The following is a 15,548-nucleotide window of genomic DNA, read 5'->3' as shown; positions in this document are numbered from 1 at the left end:
TCAGTAGTACTAAAAAGGTGAAAAGAGTAAAATTTAAATTAAGAGGAAAATTAGATACATTCCAAAATTGCAAATGGCTCACCTATACAATAAAAAGCACAGACCTCCACCTATGAACACACCTGGAAAGGACCACCTTGGTCATTGCAATCAATCTTTAATAATGGCAGTCAACCAAGGAATAAAGTGTTACTTCACAATTCACATCAACAGAGATTAGAGGTGACTGAAAATTTGCCTCCACAAAAGGCAGAATTAGCAAAATTTTCTCTAAGTAGACAAATTTAGAACACAAACAATAAAATTAATACTATCCAAATCTGACAGCACTTCTTAGTTTGAAGACCACAGACTAGTGACTCTTTGGGTTTAAAATACATGCTGGTAAAGCTTGACTTTTGCTAGTATTCTCTCATCTGTCTCTTTTCCTCTTAAAATGTTCTGTGGTTACTGCTTTTGGAAACTATGACATTAATTCCGTTTTTGGGGCAGGAGGGGAGTTTGAGGTTTCTTTTGGACATGTTTTTTCAGTTTGGCTCTTTTTTTGGCTCGGTTTTTGTGGGTGTCTTTTTTTTTTACACAAACAGATTTACTTTTTTTTGGCCAGCTGCAAAATACAATTCAGTTCAATGTGTAAAAGTAAAGAGAATTCAGTCCTCTAATAGTATACAGATCTAAATAATTGTAAGAAATCCACTAGAGGAGCATTGGAAATCTTTTTTGTAAGAAAAATGTAATTCTCTGACCTTATGATGAGCTGCATCCAATATAAACTCTGCACGAATACTATTATTTTCTGGACTTCTGTAATCAAATAGTGAATTGGTAAGGTATGTCATTCCTTTCACGCTCAAATTTTCTCCACAACTAAAGAAGCATGCCTCCTTCATGAAGCAGTAGAAAGGGAAGCAGAGGAAAAAAAAAATACAGTCAAGTTAACAGAGCAGTTTCAATTCTGTCATAACACAAATATGACACACACAGAGTAGGAACCCTCAAGAGCATATTTCATTATGAATGAAGATGAAACAATGAAATTAATTTCATTTGTATAACACAAGTTCCTGTCCATTCCTCCCCCATTTTCAAATCAATAAAAATCATAAAAACCAATGAATATTATATAACTCATGATATAGAACATACTAGTTGCATTTTAACAGTAAATAACCTCAGATGATCATCACTCCAAATCTTGCCCCAATCCTCGTCAGTACACAAACTTGTCACTGCATATTCCATTTCTGGCTGCCCAGTCCTTTCAGATGCTATCACCATTCTCTTCAAGGCAATCAGTTATTTCCACGTATGACCTCATTGCCACATTACCATTCTTGATTCATCTAGATTTTAACATGCCTTCTCCCAGACTTCTATCCTTCTGAAATCAATACAACTTTCTTAACAAGAGTTATTAATCCAAAAAAGTTATTTAGGAGATTTATTTTTTCCAGCTACCTATTCTCAATTGCAGGCAGAGCCAGAACCTTTAAGAAAGGACCAATCTCACAACCACAGCATTACACAGACAGTAGGAGAGTAATATTATCACCACTGTCATAAAGCAGATACTTTCCTAAATTCCTGGACTAGAGAGTGGCAGAAAAATGAGTAAGAATAAAACCTCAAATGTCCCATATTAACTAACCTAAAGGAAATTATCTCAGTTGGTCAGAGCATGGTGCTAATAATGCCACAGTTGTGGGTTCAATCACTGTGTTAGGCTATTCACTTAAGAGTTGGACTTGATGTTTTTTCTGGGTCCATTCCAACACTGACTATTTTATGATTCTATGAAATTGTCTTGTTCACCCATCCACCTCAGTCTAGTCAGGTCCTTGGCATTTTCTCTCATATTTTAAATTTTTCTCTTAAAAATACTTTCCAAGACTTCACAGAGCACTAACATCAAGATAACAGGTCTCTTTTCTGCTGTATTATTTGTTATTATTTAAACATAGGTAATAGTTGCTGTTCTTCAATACTTTAGAGCACTACTCTATCTACACTTCAACTAAAAATCATAATTATTGAATTTAGAATTTCATGCAACATTTCATGAAGTATTTTTAAAGTAGTTCATATTGATAGCTGATTTTGTCTTAAGCAACTGAAGATTTGCATTTATTAAAAAAAAAAAAATTAATAGTGTCTAACTCTTTCACTCCATACTGCTCTCAATCTTACTGAAAAGTGAGGTAAGACACTCATTCAGATATTTCCATTATATTCAACATAAAGTGTTCCCATTTTTCCCAATCTTTGGTTGATTTAAGTACTTCCGAAGATTTTCAAATGCATTTTAATTTGTTGTGCAACAATGGGTTATTGTCCAAAAAGATACAAACGTTTTAGATTCTGCCTCTTCTCAATCTGAGATATTTGTCTTTTCAACTCTAAGAAATGGACACTGAGTTCTGTATCACAGTAACACTCAAAAATCACAATTGATAACAGCAGTCTTTTCAATTTTTGCAATCAGGTATTTTAATAAAGGATAACAGAACTGCTTATTCAGCAAATCAACTGATATTTCAACATACTCACTTCATCACTCCTATTCATATTGTCTTCAAAATCTTTAATTCCCATAATTCCTTTAAGGCACATAGCTTGGCAACCAACAAAACCAATTTGGCAATCAAAAAAAAGTTCACCTTTCATAAGGACCTAATGAGGAAAAATAAAAAAAGTGATAAATTTTTAAGCCTTCTACTCCACAAGAAATAGAGAAGATAGACAAAAACTAAGCAAAATATGCTTAATTTATATACTTAGAGTTTTAATAAATAGCAATCATACTTTTCTTTGAAGGGCACTTGAAAGAAAAGGATTGCTACAGTGTTCGACCACTACAGTGAAGTTTAGAGAGTTAAAACCTACATGATTATTACAACAAACATATCCAATATGACAGAATATGAAAAACCAGCAATTAAATAATTAAAAAATATTTTACTGGCAACTATTTGGTACATTACTTTAAATGTATCAAAAAAGCTCTGTCAATGTAAAAGTACCTCAATTGTTGTTCCTTCTTGTTCCCAGCATATAACTTCTTTGGATTTTACTTTCTGAGGGCTGTAATAACTACTTTCAGCTTGCATTTCAGTGAGCTACAGAACAACAGGACAAATACCTTATAAAAGTCAATATTAGTATTAAACAACAGTATGGTCATTATAACACAGAACTGATAAAGACAAAGTAAACTATGGGCAAAAAGTACATTAACTGTCAGGAAACAGGAGCAATTAAACAGCTGTAGCACATTATCCATATCAGAGTGTTTCATATTCAACTTCTGTTTGAAATATGCTATAAGAGAATGTTTAAAATCCACTATAGTATTTTCAGTTTGCTTATCTAAAGAGAAACTCTGTGAAAACACGAGAAAGATACACAGCTGCATTATTAATGTCAAATCAGCTTATAAACTGCTGTAAAAATCCATTAATACTTTATTTGTTCTTCCCTGAAAATAATTAAACGTCATGATAATATTACAGACACATTTTGGTTACATGCACACATTTTTGTTTCATGTCATGGCTATCAAGAGCAAGAGGCATTTGTATTTCTTGCATAATTTTAATATAAAAATTCAAAATGGGAAATATGCACAGGTTAAAAAGCACAGCCTATAACTAAGAAAAACAAGAAAGGAGGCATACTATACTGAATATATTACATCTGGCATGAAAAAACACAAGTTAGTTTATGGTGAACAGATTATTTACTTCAAATTGTAATTTTTATAAAATAATATCTACACAGTTTATTTTCAAGACTGGATACACATGGATGCTGTTTCAATTTAAAATTTTGTAATCCGTACAACCAAGAAAATTGGATGAAAAAATCACTGATCACCCTTCACCTGTGTGCAATTATTGCAGAGGAAAAGCAATTAATTGATTAAAAGAACTCAGAAATTACAAGAATAGTTTTCACCATTATTAGAAAATGGTACATTTAATTTGGCATGATTTTTAGCTGGAATGATATCAACTGTTCAAAATGTTAATGTAGAAACTTGACCTTATTTTTTACCCAAAATATGAACCACAAATTAATTCCATACACGCTTTGCATGCAAGTAGAACAATGAATTCTGTTTTGTTCCTGTCACCATATTAGCATCATACATCACTTCACATTTAAAATTTCTAGAATCCGAAATGTTTCATTTTGAGTAATAAGTTTTTAATCACTTCCTAATACAAAATGCGTGAACTCGCAAATGAAGCATTAGGAAAACACTCCCTACAAAACACATGTTCAAAAAAGTTCATATTATTTTTAATGAGTTTTCTTGCATGAGGAACAAGAGCACAAAATTACTACTGTATGACATAGTGCAAAAAAGGACGCTGAGCCATGATAAATGAGAAATTTGAGCTTTGGTGGTTTGCTCATGTTTCAAGTGGTGTCCCAGGGATATAATTACTGGAGAGGAAAAAAATCTTATTATTTCTTTTTAGCCTCTTTTAATGAAGGCTGAAGCAGATTGACACAAAAGAACATGAGTGGAAGCTTGAATGCTGTTGATATCCTCAAATTTTGCAACCAAATTTTACAGGAGACTGAAGGCTTAAAACATCAACAGCCCCACAGAATATCTACAGCTTCTAAAGTCACTTGTCCCACCCTTTCTGACAGTTGTTGAGCAGCTAAATGCCCTTCTACACCACCAAACAATAGCTAAATTAGGCATAAAGCCCCATAAAACACTCTTGTGCACAGATGTCAAGCCAAACAGGCAAGAAAGGGACAAGGAGCTCCTTATGGTATTGAGTATAATCGGGCACATCATTCTTGTATGAGAGTTGCAAAAATCTTGCAGTTCATCTGAAAGGCTCAAAGTCATAAAAATCACCCTAAATCACTGTGTGGCAAAGTTTTTTTTAATTGATTTAATACATGCTAAATTGTAAAGCCAAGAGCCACTCTGTGTAGTTGTGCACACAGAACTGCTTATAAATAGTTTGACACATTACAAGTATTCTGCTAATTCAATACTTTAATTTCTAACTTCTGTCAGTACATCTCAATATCTTAGTCAAACTTTCTGTATTACCTTCTGCAAGCTTACAAAATATTAGAGAGAAGACCAGCAACAATTTTCAGCTTTGCTTAGTAAAATAGTTAAATAGTAAAATAGTTAAATCTTTCTCTACATACACAGTTTATAGCTCAGCCTATATGTACAATTTATCCTTTTTTCCTTCAATACAATTTCAACCTGTGGAAAATTAATTCAACATCATCAATTTACATTCATATTTTCACATACAATAGTCCAAAAAAGAATAGTCTCTAAAAATTCCTCAAATCCTAGCTCCAAACTAAAGCGGTTTTTATAAAGAAATACATATTTGTATAAACATTAGATGGGTAGACTACTGCAGTGAACATTCACAGAAAGCCTTCAGGCTTTTTTCCCCATCAAAAAATATTAATCTAAGTAAATTTAGTGGTTTCCTTTGAACATTCTAAAGTTCACACTCAAATTCTAGCTCAAATAACAAAACTGACTCATATTGCCATTATCAGTCTGGTATGATGGAAGAGGAATTTTCAGCATTCACATTTCTTGTTATTCATTAACTTAACACTCCCCTCATAATACCAACAATATTTGTCTTGAATCAAACAGTATATGAATGTTCAAAAAACCTTTATGCACTTCCTCAACAAGTCAAATGAATCCTTTATGACACAGAGAAATATTTACCTTAAAAGTCACTGTTGCCTTTGTACAGTAAAACCCAACAGAAACAATAGGATCCTTGAGGGACTGAGACTTCTGTTGTTCTGCTGTTCCATCATCAGTTCCACCAGATTCATTCTCTTCATCATCAGAACTCACAATAGCAGGAAAAAAAGACCAAGCCCAAGAAACCCATCCTTGTTGCTGGTCATCATCTTGATGCAAATAAGGATCTTGACTAATGTACTGTGTAGGGTATTGCATTACTGAGCTTGCTTCATCTTCTGTGCCTTTTAAAACAAAAGCCAAGTTAAATTTCAGATAAACCATAGTTAAAAATTTATTTAATAAACTCTAGTTTATGTGAAATTTATCTTGGACAGTATTCCACACAGCATTCACTGATAATTCGCTTATAATCCCAGAAAGTCAGTACAAATTTTAAATTACTGAATGTGAGTTTTCAAGCACTTCTTCGATTCATTAACATTTTCCTCCAGAAGCTATTAAGGGTCTTTGCCACAGTTTTAGTGTCACACATCTGCAGTGAGACCAGAATCTGCCATCTATACCACAAGCTTTCAAGACTGCTTCCATTAAAGACCTTCTAAAGCTGTAAAATTAAACTTTACTGAATAATGATATTATGATCTTGTAGTTTCCAATTTTAAAATTAAATTTAAAAGTACTTCAGTTGCAACAGTCTAATGCAAAAAGTGTAAATACACCACAGATACAAAACTTAAGGATGCAGACCTCCTTTGTTCAAAACTAATCTTTTCAATTATTCAAAGATACAAGTTTATCTACACTCAAAAAGACTAGTATCCGTGAGTCAAAAGTCAAAATGTTGGTCGTCTGTGAAAATCATTAGAGATAGCACACAGAGAAAAGCAAGAACTTCCCAAAGATTAAAGTCTAAGACTCATGATCCTAACAGGTAGGTAGTATCCTGCACGTACAAAGAGGACAACTGCTTTTATCTGGTTTCATCACCACCCTTACAGGACTCATGAGGGCTATTCAATACTTCAGAATTACTATAGGTAGTAGAGGATGCAGTGCTGTTCCCAAAGGTGAACGTTATGTTTAATGAATCATTTAACTGAGAACAGAAAAAGGCATATTCTTTTTACCTATTTTGAGACTCAGAGATCCCATTCTTACAAGCTTTAGACCTTTTACTCTTTAGTCTAATTAGTCTTCAGCCTTTTACTCTATTTATACTTGCATACTGGAAGAAAGAGGAATAAAAAACACTCATGAGAATTCTCTGTGCGTGCTTAAGACGCAAGGGCACCTCCTCCCACAAAGGCAGTGAAGTTTCCTTTCTGCACTCTTCACAGAAATCTCAAGGATCAGATTTAAATCCAGAAGCAAATCTTGAAACACAGCAAACACAGAAGGGATGCGCAAAAAATTTTGGAAAAAGCCAAGAGAAAGAACTGACAGATATACAAGGGAAAAAAACTGAACGGAGCATGACTCAAGTAGTTCAGCATAGACTGCTGTTGGCAAGCACAAAAGAAATGGTGGAAGGTTTGGCAAAAAGTGAAAAAAAGGTGGAGATGTAGCACCTGGGTCATGCATAGCATTTGGTCCACCTGGCCATAAAATTCAGCCATCATTTAGCATACACCTTTTTCAAGTACACAGAGACAACTGTAGTAAAATATGCCCAGTAATAGTTTGGATTATAATATTTTTTAGTATTTTGGAAAACAACAAAATAAGCACCATTTTACCCTAGCTCCTCTATGTATATACTATGAGACAAAAAATTGAAAGAGGAAGATATATCTATTTCTATTTTCTATCACTAAAATAAAACTATTCCAGCCACTACATAACAACCAAACTTCAGAAGAAATGAATATCAGCCTGATAAGCAACACACAACATCCTCTAAACACTACAAACATACATACAATGTAAACTCCTTTATAATAAGGGATATATGAAGGGGAGTACATACTTGGGAAACACAAAGTCTCTTAGCTTGGAATCAACTACACTAACCACTTCATGGCCTGTAAACATACAGGATGGTGAAACAGTGACAAACACCCAGTTTTATATACATGAGTTTGTTAAAGGATAAAATGTCACCCTGCATCAAGTTTCTAAAGTCTTGCGCTCAGAAGATAGTTCTGTCAAATATATACCAACATATAATTAAGTACAATGATAATGTTAGAGCACACCATAGTTGAACAAAAGCTGTATAGGAAATTACAGATTTCTTTTGCAATCTTAGTCTAATCACTGACCCTTCTGAAAAATCTTGTGTATAACAGTGTGCAGTTACATTATATTATTTCTTATTAGATGGGTATTTTGTGAAAAGGTAAGAAGTTAGATTCACAGTTGTTCAAAAGAATGCAAATGGGACTGACCAACACCAATTGCAATTCAACCTTCCTGAAGGTTTAATGTATGCTTCCTCCTGAAGACATCCATTAAAAATAGGGATAACAAGATGGACTGGAAAAGATTTTACACATATTTGGATGTAAGAATCTCAAATTTAATTCTAGATGCAAAAAAGGCTGAGTACTTGTAGGCAGATGCCTTTTAAGATTAATCTTTGCTTTAGGTGTATCTGTATCACCATCCATTACATATCCTAACCAAAAGCAGCCAAGTAAAAACCACACAGCTCTGACTCCTGTCCTCTTCCACAGTTAAAGGCTCCTTCCAGTTTTCTCATTACCCAGTTATTTGTCTCCAATCCATTTATTTTCTCATCTGAATGTCATTGCTTACCCATTCCAGCTGTTCTCATATTGACACATGATTTCACCATTCTTTCTGTGTCTTTCCTATATTTAAATGGCCCTATTGCCTTACTGACTCCAGCAATGCAGCCACAAAATTCAAACAACTCTAAATACATTGTAATTCTAAATGGCATGAACACTTAGCCAAATTTGGGGGAAATTTCATGCTAACAAAAGATAGATATTCATGATACAGAGACAAGGCTCTGTCTGAAAGCAAGGGCAATGCAGTACTTCAGAGAAAACTTCCTGACACTTTCTCCTGTAAGTAGTACAAATCATTGGTTAGATGCAAGAAGTTATTAGAACACACACTAAAAATTTTTCTAAAACCTGTATGCTTTTAAAGTCTCAACAGAATATTAAGCTAATATTTGCAGAATATTAATTACTTGTAATCGTATGTCTGGTGAAATGAACTCGTGTTTGTGATGCAGATTGTCTAGTGCAGGAAACCAAGCTTTAGAGAAAACAAGAAAGAACTATTTACAGGTATCTTGTTTTCTCAGTTCCACACAGTAGCAATCTAAGAGAACATTCTACATCTGAAATAAGAATGAAACAGTTATCTATGCCAAACAACAGGTAAGGTCATATTTCGGAAAAAAAAATCCACTGCTGTCATTCACCGATCATGTATCTATTCCTCTGAAACCAGAGAAGACAGTAAAGACAGCATCACAGAACTAAAAAAAAATTACAGTTTTCTAATGCAAATTAAAATGGTATATTTCTTCAACAGAACAAAATTAATTAATAGTTTACATATAGGTTTACACTGCTGTAATATTATAAACGTAAGCCTAGCTTATGAGAGCTATGTCACCTTCAAATGAAATTCCAAGAATTTTCTAGACATTACCAAGCTCTTGGTCAGTGAGGTAAATCTCTCCTATTCCCCCAGATCCAAATCCAGTCTTGGAAAGACAACCAAAACTTCTGTCATAAGGAGATTAAAATACAAATCTCTAAAGAAATTCACAGAATTGTAGAATATTCTGAGTTGGAAGGGACCCACAAGGATCACTGAGCCCAATTCCAGGCCCTGCACAGAATCACCCCAAGAGCCACCCCATGTGCCTGGGAAGCAATCACACAAAAGTAAAGAAAATTCACCACTCATCAGTGCAATGCTCCTGAAAACATCCTGCTGCAGAAAGTTACCACAAAAGATCATATAGAAGAAAGAATGTATGTTCTATGAAAATAAAAAGCAGTTGAGACAAGACAAGATAAAAGGACAGAACTATCGGAAACACTGCAAAGTAATACTTCCTTGCTTAGAACAAGTTCTGATATATCTATATCATATATCTCAATAACCATTTTACAATAAATTAAGAAGCACACTTTGGTTTTTCTCTAATTTACTTCAAATGTAGCTGCTGCTAGTTTCAAACTTGCTTATGGAAAGGTGCCTTGTTGCATGATATACTGACAGATAAATCCAAGTATCCTACAGTATCACAACTCCCAAAATGGTCGTCTTAGACATATTTAACCTCAGTTTAGTTAAGACCATCAGAATTTCTTATAGAACATAACATTAAACACGTTAAAGCACTGCATCCTTATCCAGCAGAATTAATTGCCTCTTGCAAACTGCAGACTGACAAGATACTTGGCAATTGGGTATTTACATTGGATAGACTTGGATATTTACATTTGCAAAAAGGAAAGAAATTAATGTTTTTAACACTTCTTCTTACAAATGAAAAGTTGTACTTACCTGTGATATTTCCCAACATATCTTTAGTATGGCAAGTCAAATCTTCACTTTCCCCATCTTTGAAGTTGCCTATTTCCCCATAATACAGAGCAATCCCAAGCTGCATTATACGTATAAACATAGGAAGCTGCTGATCAGAGATTGAAAGTTTCAAACTTTCAACTAATGTGTGAATCTATAATGTGAAAAGAGAACAAAAACAAATAATAACAAAGCTCTTTCATCAATAAAGCCCAGTTTTAAACCATACAATTCTATATTCACTTGGTATGGGCATTTTATTTCCATAAAAAAGATTTGCAATACAACAGAAAACAAAGGGCTGCAAACGACTATGAAAAATATTCACTTGGGTTGTCCCACAATAGATCTTTAGTTGAAAAGTCAAGTAAAACATGTTTTACACATACAGAAACATTTATGTATTTGTTTCTTAAAGTTATTGTTGAAGAACTTTCTCAAATACAAGTGATGTAAGAACATCTAATTAAACTTTTATTCCCATTATAGAGTTTCTTTAAAATGTCTGCATGCTCTAGATAGGCCAGGCTATATATCTAGATGAACTCTAGAAATACTGGTTTTAAATACAAGGTCTTTCAATTTGATTCTTCCCCATTCCAAATATAGTTCCAAGTGGCCAAGTAATGGGGAGAAAACTCACTCCAACTGAAGTGCAGAAAACTGGCTCCTCTGAATTTCCATTTCAAACATGCAGTTAAGGCACTTTTCACTAAATGAAAGAAAGCTTTGCAAAGACTAAAACTTTTGGGATGAAAACTTACCCTTCTTTAAAATTTTTATCTGTAAAACAGCTAAATACTTCAAATTACTTTGAGTATTGTGATCATTCTATAAAGACAAAGCCAAACAAGATAAGAAAGGTACCTTTCATTAAGTGAGAGCTGCATAAAATAAAATTATTGTACCTAAATTACTGTCTAACATTTAGACATATTTTCAACTCCAGGTCCAGTTTCTAAATGTTGCAGTAGAAAATAACAGAAATTAAAAGTAATTACATATCAGTGTTAGTCTTAATGTAATCCAATTCAAAAACTATGAAAAATTACTTTGTAAATAGTATAGCACTTCCATGGGTAAATAATATTACAGTGGTAAAATCAATATTTGTATATATATATGCTATTACTTTCACACGTGTAAATTAATGAAGTCTTAGCCTGAGTCATAGAGAATGAGTAATAACATTGTATCAGCTGTTTACACAGACAAGATTAAATATGTCAAAATTACGCTTTTTTTTAAATTCTCTGAAAGACAAAAGCACATAAATTCCTAAGATAGGTTTTGGAAACTAAAAATTAATCCTTGCACACCAATTTTCCAAGACCAGTTGTTTTAAAATTGTTAATAGCAAACCTCTTCTGTGCAGAAGAACAACAGGATGGATAAGTGTGGGGAGGCAGATTGTAGGAAGACAAACGGAGATGGTGCTGAAGGAAATCTTGCCCTTGATATATTATTTCAGCTGTGTTAATTATCCAGGAGTGGAGCAGCCTTGCTCTCCCAGCTCTGGGTGTGATAAAGAGTGAGTTACTGGGAGGGAGTTCAGTCAGTTGGAGTCTGCAGGCCGTGCTGTGAGGAGGAAGTGACAGGAGGTCGTGCAAGGGACAGAAAGGGTCAGACGCCGTAGGACAGACAGGGTTAGGAGGCTGTGATAGGGACAGGAAGGAGCAAGCCAGGACTGCAAAAGGAAGGGAAAGGAAAGAGAGAAAGAGCCAGAGCTGCATGGAAGTGTCCTTGGGACAATACAGAGAAAAAGTAAAAAAGACTTCTAGATAATAAGGTCCTGATGCTTAAAACCTTCTGAAGTTTTTAAAAAACTTTCTGAGTGCAGTGTCCATCTCGACTGCTACAGGTAAGGAGTAAATAATCTCATAGGATGTGGAAGGGGGAAAAAAGAAAGGATTGCTTTGCCAGAAGCCTTTTTAAAGGCACACAAAGAGTACATGTCCTAGTGGAGGATAGGAACGCTAGGTAGCATTGTAGGCAATGAAGATAATTATACAGTAGTTTTATTGAAATTATGTTACACTCCAGGACTTCTTGGATTACACTATGCTCCCATCATGATGCTGTTCTTAAACTGTCAGTGGAACTCAGTTGTTCCTCAGATGATTGACTTATGTCCTTAAAACTGGAGGAAAACTATTATCTTCTTGTTGAGTTAGCTTCCAATATAGTGTCAACATAGTGAGTGGATTTAGACTGAAAAGTCAGACAAATGTCAGTGTTGCTCCAAATAGGTGGAGGCAGGACTCACGTCCCCAGTCCATATCAGCTCATACGCCTCATGCTTGCCTCATTCCATGGTCAATTTTACAAGAACAGCAACAAAAGGCTTACTACTCTAATCATTTCACATGTGTTTTATCACCTCCACTCACGTATATTTTCATTCTAAAACTAAAGTAGGAGCTTAGTGTTCCCAGTTCAAAAGCATACAAATACATATCCAAATGCTTAAGAACAGTCCTCCATTAAGAAGTTTTATCTCCATTAAAACTTGATAAGATTAGTTTAGCCAAAACGTAGCAATGGACATAGTCATCAAAATTATGAAGGTAATTAAAGTGGTCCAGCCCTTACAAAGAACCAAAAGGATGCATGTCTTGGAAACTTTCTCTGAAGACTTAAAATCAGACATGCTTTAGTAAGCTAATAACACAAAGTATTAAAGTTCACATTAGCAAGAACTTCAGAGATTTGGAAAGAAAGATGGAGTACAGCTTTTCCAGTCTTGAGCTGGAAAACCACTGTCCTTCAGTTACCAAGCCCTTCAGAATGCTGAAGCTACAGTAATATCATTTACAGCAGAGGCTTTTAAAAAGTTTTTGGCACCCCCACATTAAATTTAATCCCATTAATAAAATTGTTACATTTACTAGTAACAGTTCTTTTTGCTTAAACCCTAAGAAAAAGCAGCCATTTCCAATCATGAGCTAAATATTTTAGGTAGTGTTTAAAAAATGCATCCTGATGACCCACAGAGTATAATAATAATAATAATAATAATAATAATAATAATAATAATATTGCACCCCTGCTCATTAGGAGCTGAGTTTGGCTTGCTAATCCATCTCATGCAGTTCACTGTAGAATGTTAATATATGATGTTTCTCATTATTCATGAGAGTTGGAGCTACATTAGAAGCAATAACTTAAAAAAATCCTTTCCATCTTATTGCAGACACTCTTAAGTATACTACTGGGTTTTTTTTTACAGATTATCTGCAGACTTTCTTTCCTCCCTTACAATTACAGTGCTTCTATAAACTCCAGGAAAAAATTAAAATATTAGAGAGCATAACTTCCTTACTTATGTGCTGTTTCTGTACATAAACCAACTGCATCATATGAACAAAACACAATTTAAAAATTCCTTTAGCAAAACACAACAATATAAGCTTTTCATTTTACTTAAAATTTTAAAGGATATTTTGAAAACCCTCAAAACTTCACAAGTGAGTAGCAAAAATAATTATTTTGGATACCTACTTTAATAATTGATGGCATTTTGGAGTTGAGGTTATCATAAGTAAAATGCAGACGAGTCCTGAAGGAACATTTGTACAGCAGAGGTTCCTGGTAAAATTCAATTTTACCACTAGCATTTCTCTTGTCAAGACATACTGTGCAGTCAGAAAAGTTGATCATCTTCCTCAGTATCAGATCAGTGGCTTTTAAAAGAAGTGCATAGATTAAAAAAAAAAAATAATGCATACAAAAATTAAGTTGTGCCTACAGGTTCTTAACTAGAAGAAAGCAATACCAGACAGTTTTTTAGTCATTATTTAAATCATCAGCAAAGTACTTGCTTATGTGATCGAAGAGAATCATTTCCTGTGTCAGACTTTTTCTGCTGAATGCATAAAATGTGAGGACAAATTAGTTACACCAAATTAAAATTTTCACCATCTGCTGTATCTAAGCTCTTCTTATAAAAGAAGAGGACTGTTTCATGTGGAAGCATACAATAACTATCATTCTAATTATTCTCATAGAAACAATTTTGCATATTATTCCCCAAAGTTTTCTTTTGAGCCTTCCAAAAGAAACAAGGGCTATTACAGTGATCTTAACATGAAATATATTTTGTGATTTTGTCATATTAGTCTGTAATTATTTTAGCCAGAACAAAAAAATAGGTTCAGGCAAACATTAATTGAATTCCCCAGTCTACCTGAAATCTTCTGTGTGATCTTAGCACCGTTACTGTTCCACCTCTAGCCAGTATCAGTAAGAACACCTAGACTTACAGGTGAACATTGGCAATTCAAGGACTGAAACATTAAATACTGAAGACCAAGACAGAGTCAGTAGCTGGGGGCGTTTTTTCCCTGAAAATGTGAAGTGAAATGAATCATGTCTTGCAACTAGTATGCTGTGCTTACTCCTGTGAGTACATTTTACTGCCTCTCTTGCCAGCCTTTTCAGAGTTTTAAGATCATCACAAATAAGTGCAATGGAATACCATAATGTGCTACTGCTCACTCACAAAACTTGCCTAAACACTCACTGCCAGCAGCAAGCACTAATTCAAATACCTTCACAGGATGGCAAGTGTGAGCAGAGAACAAAACATCTTGGATGATTATCTAAGATCATACAAGGATGAAGTAACAACCAATCTATACTATTACAGCTAGCTCATCAAAATTAAGGTAAGGACAAGACAAAAAACTGATTGGAAATCAAAGCAGGTAGAAATTGTCTTACTTCTGATAAAAAAGAGCTACTTGTATGAGTCTTACAAATTTCTGCGTGAATTTAAGAGTGCCTCCACAGTGATATCTAAAACCAAAAATATCTACTCACCAGAGATGTCCATAAATGCTCGATCCCAAAACTCATCCACTGTATAGCATTCTGCAGAAGTGATATTGACTGAGAGAACAATATCATCCTCCACATACTTTAATATGAGATTGTTGATCACGATGTTGACATTGTTTACAACACGCCTAATCAAACTCTGAACATAACCTAGAAAACAAGACAAATTCTTGGTAATGATAAAGAAGACATGATAAATTTATTTACTTAGTAAAAAAATTCATTATTTCAATATATTCATTATTTTCAACTTGCACTCTTTTTTAAAAGAAATCAAAATTTAAACAAACTATGTATCATTGTACTTTCTTTACCCAAAAAATAACGTGACTTAAAACTCTTTAAAATTCTGTGTAGTTGAGTCAATCAGTCAATATCCTAGAAATGCAAGATATCATAAAAAAAGTTGTTAAAAACTATGAATACAATAGAGCATACAAAACTATTTAACTTTCCAACTAATTAA

General features: G+C 34.0%; 1 protein-coding gene across 1 annotated transcript in view; it reads right to left on the bottom strand.

Annotated features, from left to right (window-relative positions):
* VPS13B (vacuolar protein sorting 13 homolog B) overlaps positions 1 to 15,548 on the bottom strand; it is a 429,788-nt gene that overhangs the window by 364,438 nt on the left and 49,802 nt on the right. The window contains exons 6-12 of the mRNA XM_066334019.1: positions 15,065 to 15,232; positions 13,745 to 13,926; positions 10,223 to 10,397; positions 5,738 to 6,003; positions 3,021 to 3,116; positions 2,548 to 2,670; positions 747 to 884 (exon numbers count right to left, since the gene is read on the bottom strand). Coding sequence (XP_066190116.1) covers positions 747 to 884; positions 2,548 to 2,670; positions 3,021 to 3,116; positions 5,738 to 6,003; positions 10,223 to 10,397; positions 13,745 to 13,926; positions 15,065 to 15,232 — 1,148 coding nt within the window. The remainder of the gene's footprint in view (positions 1 to 746; positions 885 to 2,547; positions 2,671 to 3,020; positions 3,117 to 5,737; positions 6,004 to 10,222; positions 10,398 to 13,744; positions 13,927 to 15,064; positions 15,233 to 15,548) is intronic.

This window comes from Sylvia atricapilla, chromosome 1, assembly GCF_009819655.1.
Source record: "Sylvia atricapilla isolate bSylAtr1 chromosome 1, bSylAtr1.pri, whole genome shotgun sequence".
Lineage (NCBI taxonomy): Eukaryota > Metazoa > Chordata > Aves > Passeriformes > Sylviidae > Sylvia > Sylvia atricapilla.
The sequence above is the reverse complement of the archived record's forward strand: the minus strand, read 5'-3'. Positions and strand labels throughout refer to the sequence as shown.